Source organism: Canis lupus, chromosome 12 (genome assembly GCF_003254725.2).
Source record: "Canis lupus dingo isolate Sandy chromosome 12, ASM325472v2, whole genome shotgun sequence".
In the NCBI taxonomy this organism is placed as follows: domain Eukaryota; kingdom Metazoa; phylum Chordata; class Mammalia; order Carnivora; family Canidae; genus Canis; species Canis lupus.
The window spans coordinates 5,249,970-5,265,593 of NC_064254.1; the positions used below are offsets into that span (position 1 = coordinate 5,249,970).

Here is a 15,624-nt window from a genome sequence, read left to right on the forward strand (position 1 = left end):
CTGACTGGAGTGTATAGAATGGATTAGAGGAAACAAATGTGTTGCTTTTAAAAGTCTTTAGTGATTTGTTTATGTGACTGTCTGTTTATTCTGACTCTCCAACTAGATTTCTCCACTCCTTGAGGTTAAGAACTATCTGTTTTGGTATGTATTAATTAATCTTGTGTTATATTCCAAACACTGGGCTAGATTCTGAGGATACGCAGATCACTTAGAGCTTCTACTCTCCCTCAAAGTTTGAATTTGGAAACAAATAATAAAGGGATTTTTTTTTTCTAGTTCAATATCTGAAGTCTTGGCTACATTATGTTGCTGATTATAGTCTTAGATCCTATCTAATAATTGCTGAATAATGTACATTTTAACTTTTGGAAATTATATTTTAGTTATCCATAGCATGATAACAAATGATGAAGGATTTTGTCCTTCATTTATATTTTAATTTCTCTATTTTACTGTTATTTCAGAGGTTTACTCAACCTCCAATTTGAGAATAAGAGATCTAAAAATATGTAGTGAGAATCTCCTATGTGATAAACCCCATGCTAGAAGCTGATCTTGAAACTATTTTATAATAGCATGTTATTTCAACTTAGAACATTTAAAACGACCTGCCTTTTATAGTTCTTAAAGTGCTATCACATTATTATCTTATTTGAGATTCAAAACAGCATTATTGAGATAAGCAGAGCTGGTGACATCCTCATTGTATTTATTTGGAAACAGGCTTATAGAAGCTTTGCCCCAGATCACCTACAGGGAAGTGCCGGAACCAAAACTAGAACTCAAATCTTTTGACTACTACTAGTTTATTTTTCTCTGTATCAGACTGCATATGTTTATGCTTAGTGGAATTTTTTGAGATTAAGTCATCAAAATACTGCAGAGACCATTCACTGGGAAGCAAAAGTAGTTTTGTTAAATGGAATTCCAGTGATTTTTCTAGAGCAGAAAAAAGATTCTTTTTTTTTTTTTTAGAAAAAAGATTCTTAAATAATACTCCCAAATGTGAGATATCTTGAAAATTCTAGCATTTTGTTAAGAAAAAACCATTGCTAAGTGTAATGATTTAAAAATATGGCCGTAAGTTTTTTTGATACTTCTCCTTTAAAGAGGTGTAGCTAATATTCCTCACCTTCAGTGAAGGCTGTACCTAATGACTCACTTCTCTAACATACGGAATCTGGTAGTAATGATGGAGTGTGATTTCTGAGGATAGGTCATAAAAGATATGTGGCTCCTGTCTTGTTCTTTCTCTGAATGTTTCTCTGAAATCACTTGCTCTAGAGCAAGTTTTTAAAACTCAGCACCATTGACATTTTGGGCCAGATAATTCTTTGTTGTGAAGGATGTGTAGCAGTAACCCTGGCCCACTACCCACTAGATGCCCCTACTGCCACCATTCCCAACACACACCCCGGGTGTAACAGCCAAAAATGACTCAGACATTGTCAGATACCCACTGGGTGGAAAATTGCCCTCTGTTGAGAATCACTGCTTTAGGGACAGCCAATAGCTACGTTGAGAAGATTCCAAAGCAGCCTTACAGAGAAGCCCACATTACGAAGAATTGAGACCTGCCAAAGCCATGTGAGGCAGCCACCCTAGAAGTGGGTCTTCCAGCCTCACTCAAGCCTTCAGGTGACTGTAGGCGAAGGCCAATATCTGGACTGCACCCTCATGAGATCCCGTAAGCCAGACCACTCAACTATCCCCCAATTCCTGACTCACAAAAACTGTGAGATGATAAACCTTGTTTAAGCCACCAAACTTGGAGGTAATTTATTATATATAATACACTAAATGTACTGTAAAATATATGTGTATGTCATATAAGATGGAGTCACAGATTGAGCAAACCAAAAACTGTGAAGACACACTCATGCCTGTTATACGCATCTATCATCATGTTCATAGCATATATTTGTAGGGTGTTTTTCTGGATATGAAGCCTATAAACACTGTTACTGTATAAGCCTTTTAATTGTAGCAGCAAGGCAAAGTTGATTGATGGTAATAATAAATAGTTACAATAGAATATAAGATTAGTTTATTTCATATTTGCTTGAAAAGAGTTAAAAATTAGTAAATGGTAACTCCAAAAACATTTGTTATTGAAATTTTCAAACACAAAAGTAGAGAAGATAAACCCATGGTGACAACATTCTAATGAAGATTGGGAAAATAATTCCATGTAGTAAAATAACCCACATGTAATGTTTTTGTAATCAATAGGAGATAACTATTGCTCTTGACACAGATGTATCAACTGCATTTGCAATCAAAGAAATATGTTAACTGACACCACTGGCTTTTAAAGCTTCAGTGAAGAAATATAAAATCATTCTATTTTCAAATAGAGCTTACAGCAATTGAAGATTAATTGCATTTCACATTTTAATTGTGAATTAGTTTGGATTTTTAGATTGCATGTCTAAATGAATTTCTACATTGTGTGAATTTTAGTTTTCATCAGGCTAATAAAAATTAAAGCAATTGTGAAAAACATTTTTCTCCAGTAGCTTAGACGTTTTGCAGCAGGAATTGGATCAATCGGAATGGCAAATATCTAGCATATATGTTGGTGTGCCTTGAATTCCAGCCATATAGCTAGAGTCCCTAGTTAATCCTGTCACAAATACATTTTCCTATCTGAGATTTTCTTGAAAATATTCAATTTACATAAAAGTTATTGAACTATTAAGTTGTGTTAAGACAAAATATGCAGTCAATTAAATGACTCTCTTTTCCATTCTACTAATCTATTGTTAGAGCTTTTTATATGCATTTGTGTTTTGAGCCTTTTTGAAAGGAATATTTAAAAACTGAAAAGTTGAGGATCGGTTGTATTGTACACACTTGTAACAGTTATGTTAATGACATCTAATGTTCTTCCCATAAGTATGAAACGAAAGTCCACATAAAAATACTATATAGGGGCACCTGGGTGGCTCAGTTGGTTGGGCATCTGCCTTAGACTCGGGTGGTGGTCTCAGAGCCCTGAGATCAAGCCTCCGTTTTTGTTTTTTTTTTGTTTTTTTTTGTTTTTTTTGAGATCAAGCCTCCTGACTGGCTCCCTGCTCAGGAGTAGCCAGCTTTTTCCTCTCCCCACCCACCCACTCATGTTCCCACTCACTCTCATAAATAAATACATATTTAAAAAATACTATATATAGTTGCAGTAGTCAAATCATTTTGTGATTCTTTAAAAGTGTTATGTAAACATTGAAACAAAGTATTTGAGAGTTAGTGAAGATATTAAAAGAAAACTAACAATGTTTCAAATGAGTTTTATTTATTCATTCATTCATTCATTCATTCATTCGAGACAGAGAGAGAGAAAGAGAGAGAAAGAGGCAGAGACACAGGCAGAGGGAGAAGCAGCCTCCATGCAGGGAGCCTGACATGGACCCGATCCTGGAACTCCAGGATCACACCCTAGGCTGAAGGCGGTGCTAAACCGCTGAGCCACCGGGGCTGCCCATGATGAGTTTTTAAAGTCAGTTTTAAGTCCCTTGCTGCTCTGAAGACTATTTTTTGAAGTTTCTAAAATCAAAACTCGAGTTCTAGTTTTTGCATAAGTTTGCCTTATTTTCATGACATTATTTCCAAAATGGAGGGGTAGACCATAAAAATAAATTTAAAAACTACAGTTATGGTTACACATTTGTCTGGATTTAGAAGGAAGAAAAAGTGGGTTTCTGTAGTAGAGGGAGATATGTGCTGAAAAATGTTTTTAGTATGATATTTATTGAAATTTGTATCAGGTATTACAGGTAAAGAGAAAGTTCCAAGTTAGTAGTATAAATTACTTATTTAGAAGGTACATTTTAAAGGCTCTTATCAGTTAACCTGAACTCAGTTGGAAAAAAGCCTCAAATTGTATGATCTGGAGAAGAGATGTCCTGTTTTTGCAAATCTTTTCTTTGCCTTAGGTATTTTAATTAATTTGATGTATTAATGAGAATTTGTTAATTCAGTGTAACTACAAATTTTAATATAGTTAAAATTTTCCATTAATTTCCAAAATAAATTATGTTTATTGTTTTAACCATTATTGAGGGTTCATTTTTTTTCTCATTAACATCATTTGGGGATTAGAGAAGTCGTCTATGACCATTGAAAGAAATTGTAAAACCGTCTCTGATCCCCACAAATTACTCAGAGACTTGTCAGGTGATTGCTCATTCTTCATTCTGTTGGGGAAAACCCACATTCTTTTTTGAGGAAAAACCTGGTGCAATCATTTGTCCTCCCATGCTCTGTGGTTGTGAGCACTTGTCCTGGGTAGGCAGCACCTCACCTTTCTTAAGAGGTTGTCTCTTTTCCTCTACCTGGCAACTCACCTGACTGTTACAGTGTATCGATCTGTCTCTATCTTGCTGCACAGAAAATCTGCAAGCCAGGTGCCAGCCATGGAGCAGAAATACAAAGCCTCTGTGTCTTGATACTTATCAAAAGCTCAGTTGATAGAAATCTGTCTTTGGAGGATAATGTGAGGAACATGGAACTTATCTTTTTTTCTCAACACACTTAAGATTTCCTCTTAGATTGTCTGTCAGAGAGCAGCAGCTTGCTATGCTATTATGTACTCTCCTCCTCACCTTTGCTAATAATGATCTGTATTTTGGTTTTATGAAACAGTCTCCGCTGATGGATACTCTGAAGAAAAGAATCAACTGAAACCCACAATTATGCTTGTGTAAGAATGTTGATTAGGACATTTTTACCATGTTATACAGTGTCTCCTTCATAAACATACACAGGAGGAACTCTTGTTTTATTACAGGAATAATTATGCCTCTCTTCAGTTCTCCTGAGTGCCTAGTTTGTTTTTATTATATGGTTCTTGTGACTTATGTCTTAACTGGTTGTGTTCTCCTGTCACGTGATGGCTTTAGTGCTCAGAGCCAAATTTGAGGCCCACCTGTAATGGGTATTTAGAAAGGACCTCATCATAATCCTTTGTACATTAACCTCACCCATATGGAATTTCTTATTTTCCCATAATCACTGTTACTTCAAGTTATATATAGTTCCAGACTGCTTTAAATCTATTGTGGAATAAAGTGGGATAAATTTTAGAAGTTAAGCAGAATTATATTAGGATATATTAAGAATCTAATAAGCCAATTTTTTTGGAGGGAAAGAAGGGGCAAGTTTGTGTAACAAAACATTCAGTTTTATTTAGTGACTCTTGTCTCCTAGGCACTGGATTCATAGCAGTAGATGAGTGACTGCAACATCCTATATTATAATCACTACTTTTAATGAATTTTATATTTTTCCTTTAATTTTTTTCTTTGCCATATCAGTGATTTTATAAAATGTGAGTTAATTTTATAACTTTGGGAAACTTCATGTGAGTTTACAATTGGAAGAAAACCTTATTAATGTATCCTGAATTTCAGTTTGGAGAACTTAATCATTGTAGAGATAATTCCATTTTATGATGCTGTTCATGAAAACAAGGTTTTATTTGTAGCTATAATTTTAAAAATGTGATTAAGAAGCCCAACTGGAAAAAAAAAAAAAAAAAAAAAAAAAAAAAAGAAGCCCAACTGGTAATACTAGTAAGTGAATCATTATAATAAAGTCAAAGTCAATAGCTGCTCCTAGTGTTGCCCTTATCCTGGGCAGCTTGGCATTCTGGAAAAAGAGTGAACATTGAAATTTAGACCAATCTGTGTTTTTGAATCCCACTGCATAGGAGTTATATGACCTTGAATGAGTTGTTAATGTTTCTGACCATTTGTTTCTTATCTTGGAAAGTCAATATAACTATCTCAAAAAGTTATTTTAAAGATTACATTAAACATTTCCCAAATGATATGTGGCATTATCAGGTATTCAGTAAATTTGAATTTCTTCTCCTCTGAATATTTAATTGGTTTTATCAGGTGATTTTAAAAATTATTATTAACTTCTGCTTTTGGTAATCACAATGTCCAATTTAGGACTGAAATGCATAGTTTCTCCTCTCTCCAAAAACTGCTTTGATTAATGATAGTAACAGGAGGCCAGGTCAGAGCAGTTAAATGCTTAAAAAGATAGTGTTGGGGATGGATCCTATATTCCTTGCTTCAGCAGCTTTGCTAGAGGGATCATTAACTGATAAGCAGAAAACAGTTTCTCTGAACAATTCCTGCTAGCTCCCTTTTGTAAGCAAAATATGTTGTTGTTTTTTAAAAAGATTTTATTTGACAGACAAGTGAGAGAGTATAAGCAGGGAGAGTGGCAGAGGAAGAGGGAGAAGCAGGCTCCCCGCTGAGCAGGGAGTCCCATGCAGAACTCCATCCCTGGGATCATGAGCTGAGCGAAAGGTAGATGCTTAACCAACTGAGCCACCCAGGCGCCCCCAAAATATGTTTTAAAAAGTTAAAGTGCATATCCTTTGATGTAAAAATTATTTGTTCTCAGGAAGTTGTGCAATTATTGGAGAAGCAGTGTGAATTAAGATGTCCATTGTATTAGTATTTATTGTATTTGTATGAATAAATGGAATGGCTATAATGTCCATCAATAAAGAGAATAGTTGAGTAGATTGATGCAGATATTTAATGAAATTACTGTAAATGCTTAATAAAATGGAAAATGCTTATGGCTTAAGGATAGAGGATACAAATTATGTACTATGAGTAAAGCTATGTAAGTATTATTTGAAGAAAATATGTTAATTGTAGTTTTATTAAAGTTAGTACCTATTTTTTGTTTAAACGTAACAATATAGATGATTTATGCTTCTATTTTACTAATAACCTTATTAAAAGATACAAGCTCATTTTTTGAAAAATCAGAGGATAGAAAAATATAAAATAAAAATGTTAAAATTCTTAATATATTAAGTATTTTCTGTGTATGTTTATATATACATGTATGAATATACATTTTTCCACACAGATAGGATCATTATTTCTGAAACTTGTTCTCGTATTAGTACTATATGGAGGTTCTTGTTAATGGCTTCAATATATATGGGGGAATGTACCATAATCTAAATTCTCCCCTTGGACATTAAGGTCATTTCTGATTTTGTTCTTATGAACAGACTGCAATAAACATATATATATATATACATATATATATGTAGATTATATTTGAACCCAAGTTACATATTTTATATGTAAATTTTAAAACACAATTTACATATTTTTGAACTTAGCTTTTTAAAAAGTAGTCAATTGTATATAGTTGCACTATATTATTAGGCATTCTTTGCTTTCATGTGTATTTTCATCATCTCAGTTAGATGGTAGGCTCTAGGACATCAGGTGCAATGTTTAATGTTTCTTTTATATTCACAAAGGATGTTATAAAGGAGATTATTTCAGTAAATACTCAGAAATGGTATTTTGGTCTTTGTAAGATCATCACATCATTGCCTCCTCCAGTGTTCTAGATTCACAGAGAGTAGTAGAACTTTAGGGATTGAAAAACTTCCCCTTGGGGCGCCTGAGTGGCTCAGTAGTTGAGCATCTGCTTTTGGCTCAGGCCGGGGACGCCGGGGTCCTGGGATCGAGTCCTGCATCAGGCCCCACAGGGAGCCTGCTTCTCCCTCTGCCCATGTCTCTCCTCTCTCTCTGTCTCTCTTGTAAATGAATAAATAAAATCTTAAAAAAAAAAAGAAAAGAAAAACTTCCCCTAAATAAAGTAATGCATATAGAGTGAAAGTTATTTCTTATGAAATACTTTTCATTAATACTATCCTGAGTTCAATATAAAATTACAAGAAAAACTTTTCCCATATGAAATGCAATTAATTATAGTGAGAAGCCTTTTAGAAAACCAGAGTTCATACATTTAGAATATATTTAAAATGGGCAGAACTTTTTGTAAAGTTGTACTTGATTATCCATTAAGAGTTCTATTTAGAGATCTATTGAGGATACATTTAATGGCATCCATTAAAAGTCAATGCTTGAAAACACACCAGTTGAATCTGAATCTCCGTTTTGTGATTTTCTTTCTATATCATGGGCACATTACTTCTTTGTGCTTCAGTTTTCTCATCTGTAAAATGGAAATCATAATGTCTTTTTATAAAGTTGTGATAAAGATGCTCATTCATGAAAAGATCTAAAAAACAGTGCCTTATAATAGTAAGCACTCAATGATTATAGTTTTTGACATTAATGTTAGTTTCTTCTTGGATGCTGTTGAATTTGTTTTTAAAAAGATTTTATTTTTTACTTTATTTTATTTTTTTAAGATTTTATTTATTCATAACAGACACAAAGAGAGGCAAAGACACAGGCAGAGGGAGGAGAAGCAGGCTCCCTGCAAGGAGCCTGATGCAGGATTCGATCCCGGGAATCCGGGATCAGGCCCTGAGCCAAAGGCAGACACTCAATTGCTGAGCCACCCAAGCCTTCCTAAAATATTTTATTTTTTATTTTTATTTATTAATTATTTTTTAGACTTTTATTTATTTATGAGAGACACAGAGAGAGAGGCAGAGACATAGGCAGAGGGAGAAGCAGGCTCCATGCAGGGAGCCCGATGTGGGACTCGATCCCTGGACTCCAGGATCACGCCCTGAGCTGAAGGCAGGTGCTCAACCACTAAGCCACCCAGGCATCCCTAAAAGATTTTATTTTTAAATAACATCTATACCCAATATGAGGCTTCAACTTACAACCCCAGGATCAGGAGCTGGATGCTCCACTGACCAGCTGGGCACCCCTGCATGCCCTTGAATTTATAAAAATTGAGAGCCAAATAATAAAATTGTTTTTTCTTTCATGTTTCAGATAACCACATCACAAAATACTCGTTTAGCATTTTTTGAGAATGTGCACGTGCCAGGCATTATGCTAAGTCCTGTGGAATATAGTAGTGAATAAAACAGAAAACACTAACTGTCCTCAAGGTGCTTATGATGAGTGGGAAAGACAGACATTATTAATGTCTAATAATTAAGCTTTACTATGGGCTGAGCCCTTTTGCTAAAACTACCACAAAAGTTATCACATTTATTTCTAACATTCTCCTTATTAGATACATACTTTATCCTCATTTTATATATAAGGCTGAGAGAATTTAATTAACTTTCTTAAGATTATACAGCTACTAAGTGGCAGAACTGAAATTAAAATCCAGATAGACTAATACCAAAGCCCCAGCCTTCATTTAACCACTTTGCTGGGTGGAAAATAAACAGAGTAATAAATTGTGATTATTGAGGTAGGGTACTGATTAATCCTAGCCTACCTTTTGCTAATAGGAGTCAGAGATAAAATAACTACTTTATTACTGCAAAGCTGGCATGGAGAATGGCATGGACAGGCATCTCAAGCGGACTTCTTATTTCTTCCCCACTGAAATGAACTTGCACATTCAGTCACGGGCAGGTCAGCTAGAAACCTGATGGCATTCCTTGCTCCAGGAGATCGCAAAGGGCTTACTGGTGGAGGAAAGGAGAACATGCTTAGCCTGCATGCAGGTGGGCAGAGCAAACTGAAGTGGAGAGTTGAGGAGGATGGGTCACAGGGCAATGGCCATTTTCTGTCTCACTAGAACCATAGAGGGGTTTAGAGAAGAATATACATTTACTGGGTACTTCCAGGAGGGAAGAGGTTATTATTTTATGGGTTTGTGGGAACAGCAGTGGGAGGGAAGAGAACACCTCCTCCTCCCTTTATGTAGGATAAGGAAGGAAACAAGGATGTTGTGACAATTACTGAGACCTGCTGATAATCTCTGAGAGGGATGGTTATTTAAGCCAGTGCGTTAAGGATGAGGATTCAGCTTGGCATGGAGTGGAGATGAAAAAGAAGAGCAGCTGAGGAATCAGAAACAGCCTGCTGAAGAGCTAAAAGGAGCCAGCATGTTCAAAACGTAGTGGCTGCAGGAAAGGAAGAAAGGACACAAGAGCAGGGTGAGCGGTCATTGGTGATCAGATCACCTGAGCCTTGTAGACTGTGATAGGAAATTTGCATCTTATTTTATATGCTAAGGAAATTTCCTTGAAGGATTTGAGGCAGTGGGTTTTGTCATCTAACATTTTTATTATTTATTTATTATTATTTTTAAAGATTTTGTTTATTCATGAGAGACAGAGAGAGAGAGAGAGAGGCAGAGACACAGGCAGAGGGAGAAGCAGGCTCCATGCAGGGAGCCCGAAGCGGGACTCGATCCCGAGTCTCCAAGATCACGCCCTGGGCCGAAAGCGGCATTAAACCGCTGAGCCACCCAGGCTGCCCCTAACATATTTTTAAAAGATTGAATTGGATGCTTGTGGAGAGTATATGAGAAGGGAACAAAACAAGAGGCAGGGAGACCAGTCTAAGAAGGCAGGCTGATGATGAGGATGGTTTGGACTAGTATGGTAGTAGCAAAATGAAGAGAAGTTGAATTAGAGATGTATTTTGGAGATGGAAATTATAGACTTGCTGATAGATTTAGATGGGGGCCAGGAGACTGGAGGAAAGGGAAAAATCAAGGATGATACCCAAATGCCTGGCTTGAGCAATCGGATGGAAAGTCTGTCTCCTGAGATACAAGAGACAGGGAGAGGAATAGTTCTAGGTGTTTTGAGCTTGCTAAGTTTTAAGGTGCTTATGTGGTTTTCATATGGAGATTGTTAGGTGGGCAGTCAGGCTCAGAGAAGAGATATCAGTGAGAGATACATATTTACAAGTTTTCCATATAAGATGACATTTAATTTAAAGTCTTGGTTATAGATGAGATGATCTGGAAAATGTGGGAGAGAAGAGGGCCCACCCAGTGTCATGCCCTGAGGAACTGTTCCAGCAGAGGAACCACATACAGTGGGGTCAGAGAGGGAGCTTCCCTAGAGGTCACAGAAAAGCAGTAGAATGTGTGATATGGACTCCAGAATGGAGGGTGTTTAGAGAAAGGGGAAATGTTAACCATGTCAGTTGGTAATTCAGAAAAGTGGCCACTGGATTTAGTAACAGGTCATTAATGACCTGAGAAGAGCAGTTTCAGTATAATGGATTGAGGAACGAATTGGAGCTGAGGAAATGAGTCACACTTTAAGATACATATGAATTACCTGGAGGTCTGGTCAAAATGTAGGTTCTACTTTAAGGCCTGAGATTCTGCATTTCTCAGGAGCTTCCGATAATGCCAGTGCTGCTGGTCCATGGAGTAACAGGTAGAAGAGAGGTTTTTAGACTTCACCATGTGTTAGAATTATGTGGCAGGCTTGATAAAATACAGATTACTGGACGCACTTCAGTTTTCAATTCAGTAGGTCTGGGGTGGCACCTGAGAATTTGCATTTCTTACAAGTTCCCAGGTAACACCAATGCTGCTGGTCTAGGAACCATACTTTGAGGACCATTGGAGAATTTTAACTGTAGTGGGGAGCTTTCAGGGGAGATTTGTTGGTTTGTTGAGGTTGGGAAATAACTAACTCTAGCTTATTTATGTTGATGAGAATGATCGATCCAGAAGATATGGAGAAACTCAGAAGGTAGAGAGAAAGAGAATGAAAGAGAGAAGTCCTTGAGAGGATGAGGGAGGTGGCTCCAGAGCATGTATTGAGGTCTTGATTTTTTTTTTTAAAGATTTTATTCATTTATTCATGAGAGACAGAGAGAGAGAGAGAGAGAGAGAGAGGGAAAGAGAGAGATGCAGAGACACAGGCAGAGGCAGAAGCAGGTTCCATGCAGGGAGCCTGATGCGGGACTCAATCCCAGGACTCCAGGATCACACCCTGCTGAAGGCAGCGCTAAACCGCTGAGCCACCCGGGCTGCCCAAGGTCTTGATTTTTGTAAGAAAGGGCATGTGTCCTTAGTTAAAGCAAGAGAGGAAGCAGAAAAGATAGAATCAAGTGCAGATGGGTTTGTACATTTACTGGTAGATAAATGGAGCTTCCTTTTGCTGGTTTCTATTTTCTCAATGAAGGCAAGGGCAGCTTTGGAAAGAAGAGGGTGAATTGGAGGTTTGAGGAGAAAGACCATGTCAAATGATGACTTTGAGTAAGAAAATGAGCTTCCTAGAAAAAAGCGGTAGTCTTAAGAGCTGTATTTGAGGTTAAGGTCAGGAATTGAGAGTGAAACCAGTCTGTATGGTTGTACATTAGTCTTTCTTCAACCTGAATTAGTTCTTGGATTCAGACAAGGAGAATTAAATAGTTGTGATCACCCAAAGTTAGACTTTATCTAGGTGGGTGTAGGAGGCAGAGGCAAAGACAGAGACGCAAGGGAGCATATAATCTGAGCCAGGCAAGAAGGGAAATAAATGAAGATGGGAGAGGGCATGAAGGATGGATAGAATTAGCCAATGATGATGAGGTCCACAAATCGTTGTAGTCATACATACTTGGAAGTAAACTAGAAGTAAACTAAAAGGCACAGAAGGTTTGTGATGGAAAATGGGTGCTGGCATTCAAAACTGTGTAGGTGGGGCAGCTTTTGATGGTGATAGAGGTCCAGGGTGTGACCATGGAGGTGGCTGGGTAAGGTGGAGTTTCCTGGAGAGGTCAGGAAATTGAGAGGCCAGGATGTTGGATGTGTCCTCCACCTGGGTGTTGAACTTGCCAAGAATGATGACAGAAATTGGGAGTGGAGAGAGACTTTGAGATAGGAACTAACTTTTCAGTGAATAATGGAAAATTCCAGGTCAGTGGGTTACAGCAGCAGAGAGGTAGTGATAGCTGTGAGCAGGGGCTTTTGTAAAACAAATGAAGAATTATAGTCTGGAAGTAGGAATGGTTGGCGAGGAGGACATTTGCCCCACCTGCTAGCCACGAGGTACCTAGAATAGAGAGAATCCCCTGTAAGGGCAGGGCTGTAAGAGAAGTAGTGTCTTCCAGGTAGAGCCTAGATTCAATTAAAGAGGTGGAGGTGAGGCTCAGAAAGGGGGTTGGAGATTTATAGGAATTTGTAACAAATTGGAATTTGAAGAGCAAGGACTTAGTCTAAGGATTTGGGAGGGAAAGGAGGGGAACTTCTGGAAGTACAGAGTCACATGGGAAAAGAGTTTGGTCATGATAGATGATCCAGAAGTCTTGGATGCCCATTCGAGACTGAGATAAACAGGAGGATGAGGCATGATCAGATTAGCCCAGTCTCTAAAAATAATTAAAATACACATCAAGTTTCTTGCTGCAGTTGTCCTACAGGATCTAGCCTCTGCCCATACCTCTGACCTCATTCTTTTCTACTCTCCCTGTGCTCCCAGTGTTCCACCTACACAGGCCATCTTTACACCCCCCAGCATGCCATATTTTTTCTACCTGTTTCTTCTTTCCTTTGTTTGTACTTGCTCTTCTGAGAGGCGGCATGGCAAAATGGTTAATAGCATGAGCTGTGGATCCAGATTCCCTCCTCCTGACACTTTCAAGTCTTGTGATTATGGGCAAGTTATTTAACTTGTCTGTGCTTTGGTTTCCTCATTTCTGAGTGGGGGAATGATAGCATTTACTTCATAGGGGTGTTGGGGATTAAAATTTATTTTAATTAAAAAAATTAACAGTTAGGCCTGGAACAGCTTCTGGTATGCAATAAAGACTCAATAAATGTTAATACAATTTTTTCCTTCTGTTTGAAGCTCTTTTTCCCTATACCTCTACATGGTTGCTATGTTCTCATCATTCAGTTGTCAGCTTGAACCTATTTGCTCAGACATCCTAGCTAAAGAAGCAAAACCCCACTGGCTTTCTCTCATTTGTCCCATTATTCTGTTTTATTTCATGATAGCGTTCATCACTATTTGAAATTATTGTATTATTCAGCTCATTCCCTCTCCCCCATCCCCTGAGGGATTTGTTGACTTGTTCCTTATTAGATTTTTAGCTTCTGAAGAGTGGCAGATACTTTGTAGGCACTCAAGAAGTTTTTGTGCCACCTCATTGTCCTGAAACCATTCCAAGCCCTCCATTCTGATCAACATTTGGTGGCAAGGTGATAGGCCTGAGGCAGACAGAATCCAGGTCTTTGTATATTGGTCTGTTGGCTCCTGTAAATCAAGTGGCCGCTTGTTTTTGTGTTTGCTGGGACACAGCTACATCCATTTTTAAAATTTATTGTCTGGCTGCTTTCTGGCTATAACCACAGAGTTGAGTGGTTGTGCTGAAGACCCTATGCCTCACAAAGTCTGAAATATTTTACTCTCTGGTCCTTTGTGGAAAAAATTTTCTGACCCCTGATTTAGGTACCTAGAAAAGAAAATGAGAAGGAAACACCCCCCAAAACAACAGATGGTTACTTTGGATAGCAGGATTATAGGTCATTTTAGTTTTTAATCTTTATACTTTGTATTTTATTGTATACCAATTTCACTTGGAAACAAAATAGCCTTCCTTATAAATACTAATTTTGAGGTATTTAGAGCACATTCCTTGATGAATTCTTTATATGTGCTTTTTTTTCCTTAGTGCTGCTTTTGACACAAAAACTGGGTTACGTGTGGCAGTCAAGAAGCTCTCCAGACCATTTCAGTCCATTATTCATGCCAAAAGGACCTACAGAGAACTGCGGTTACTGAAACATATGAAACATGAAAATGTAAGTTATTCATACAAGGAAGAATAAATGCTGCTCTTGAATAGACTGGGGGAAAAATGTGTTCTGATTACTGAAATGAGAATACATGAGAATGCATCGAACTTTGGACCATTCTTCTGGTACCAGGGTGTTTGTGGCCACTGTGTTATGCCAGGTAGCCATCCAAAGCCTTGGGAGTTCATGGGTACATCTTCCTGGAGTTTGAGTTTTACTAAGACAGTTTTAGAGGGAAAGCATTAGCCAACAAAAATAAAAGCATTTTTAAGAGAAAATACTACAAAAATAATTTTGCATTCTTTACCAGATTTACTTAATATTGTAGTGTCCAAATATGGGACTCTAAGGTTGTTTTGTGTTTTAATGGGTTATTTCAGTGGAGAAGTTTGAGACAACTTGCCTTAGGCCCACTGAATGCCCTATCAAAGGTGACTATTAATTTATGGGTGATTTGATATAATTTTCCTTTTTAATCTTTTGCAGTATAGCTTTTCCAGAGTCAGGTATTTTAATAACTGTGACAAAGACATTGTTTAAGTTAAATATAACCCTTTCTTTTCTGTCAATTTGAAAATTTGAGAGCAATGCCATCCTGCAAAAAAACCCTAATACAATATATAAAGGGATGCAATTGGAATAATAGCTGAAAGTGAAAAGACAGTTGACAAAGGATACTTACTTTCCTAAATTTCAAAATCAAGTTAAAAAGAATTTATTTGATTGCTGTATGAAAGAAACTGTAAAATTTGTAGCATTGTAGAAACAATGACCATAGAGATTTTAGAGTCATTTGACCGTATTGATTGTTACTGTATAGAAAAAATATTCAAAATGTGTAAATTTATTACTTGGCTATTCAGATCTTTTCTGTTTTAATAATTAAACTTTTAAGAATATCTTTAAATTATAGATAAATGATACTTTATTAATATACAGTTGTTTCACAAGGTACAAATTTTTTCTAAATTGGGAGCATTGAGACTTGAATTTATTTATTTATTTATTTACTTATTTATTTATTTATTATTTTTAAAGATTTTATTTATTCATGAAAGACACACACACACACAGAGGCAGAGACATAGGCAGAGGGAGAAGTAGGCTCCATGCAGGAAGCCCAACGTGGGACTTGATCCTGGGTCTCCAGGA

General features: G+C 37.0%; 1 protein-coding gene across 4 annotated transcripts in view; it reads left to right on the forward strand.

Moving 5' to 3' along the window:
* The window catches only part of MAPK14 (mitogen-activated protein kinase 14), a 75,960-nt gene that overhangs the window by 10,910 nt on the left and 49,426 nt on the right, over positions 1-15,624 (forward strand). For all 4 annotated transcript variants that reach the window (XM_025418570.3, XM_025418569.3, XM_025418568.3 and 1 more), the window contains exon 2: positions 14,349-14,478. In XM_025418570.3, the coding sequence (XP_025274355.1) occupies positions 14,349-14,478 (130 nt within the window). The remainder of the gene's footprint in view (positions 1-14,348; positions 14,479-15,624) is intronic.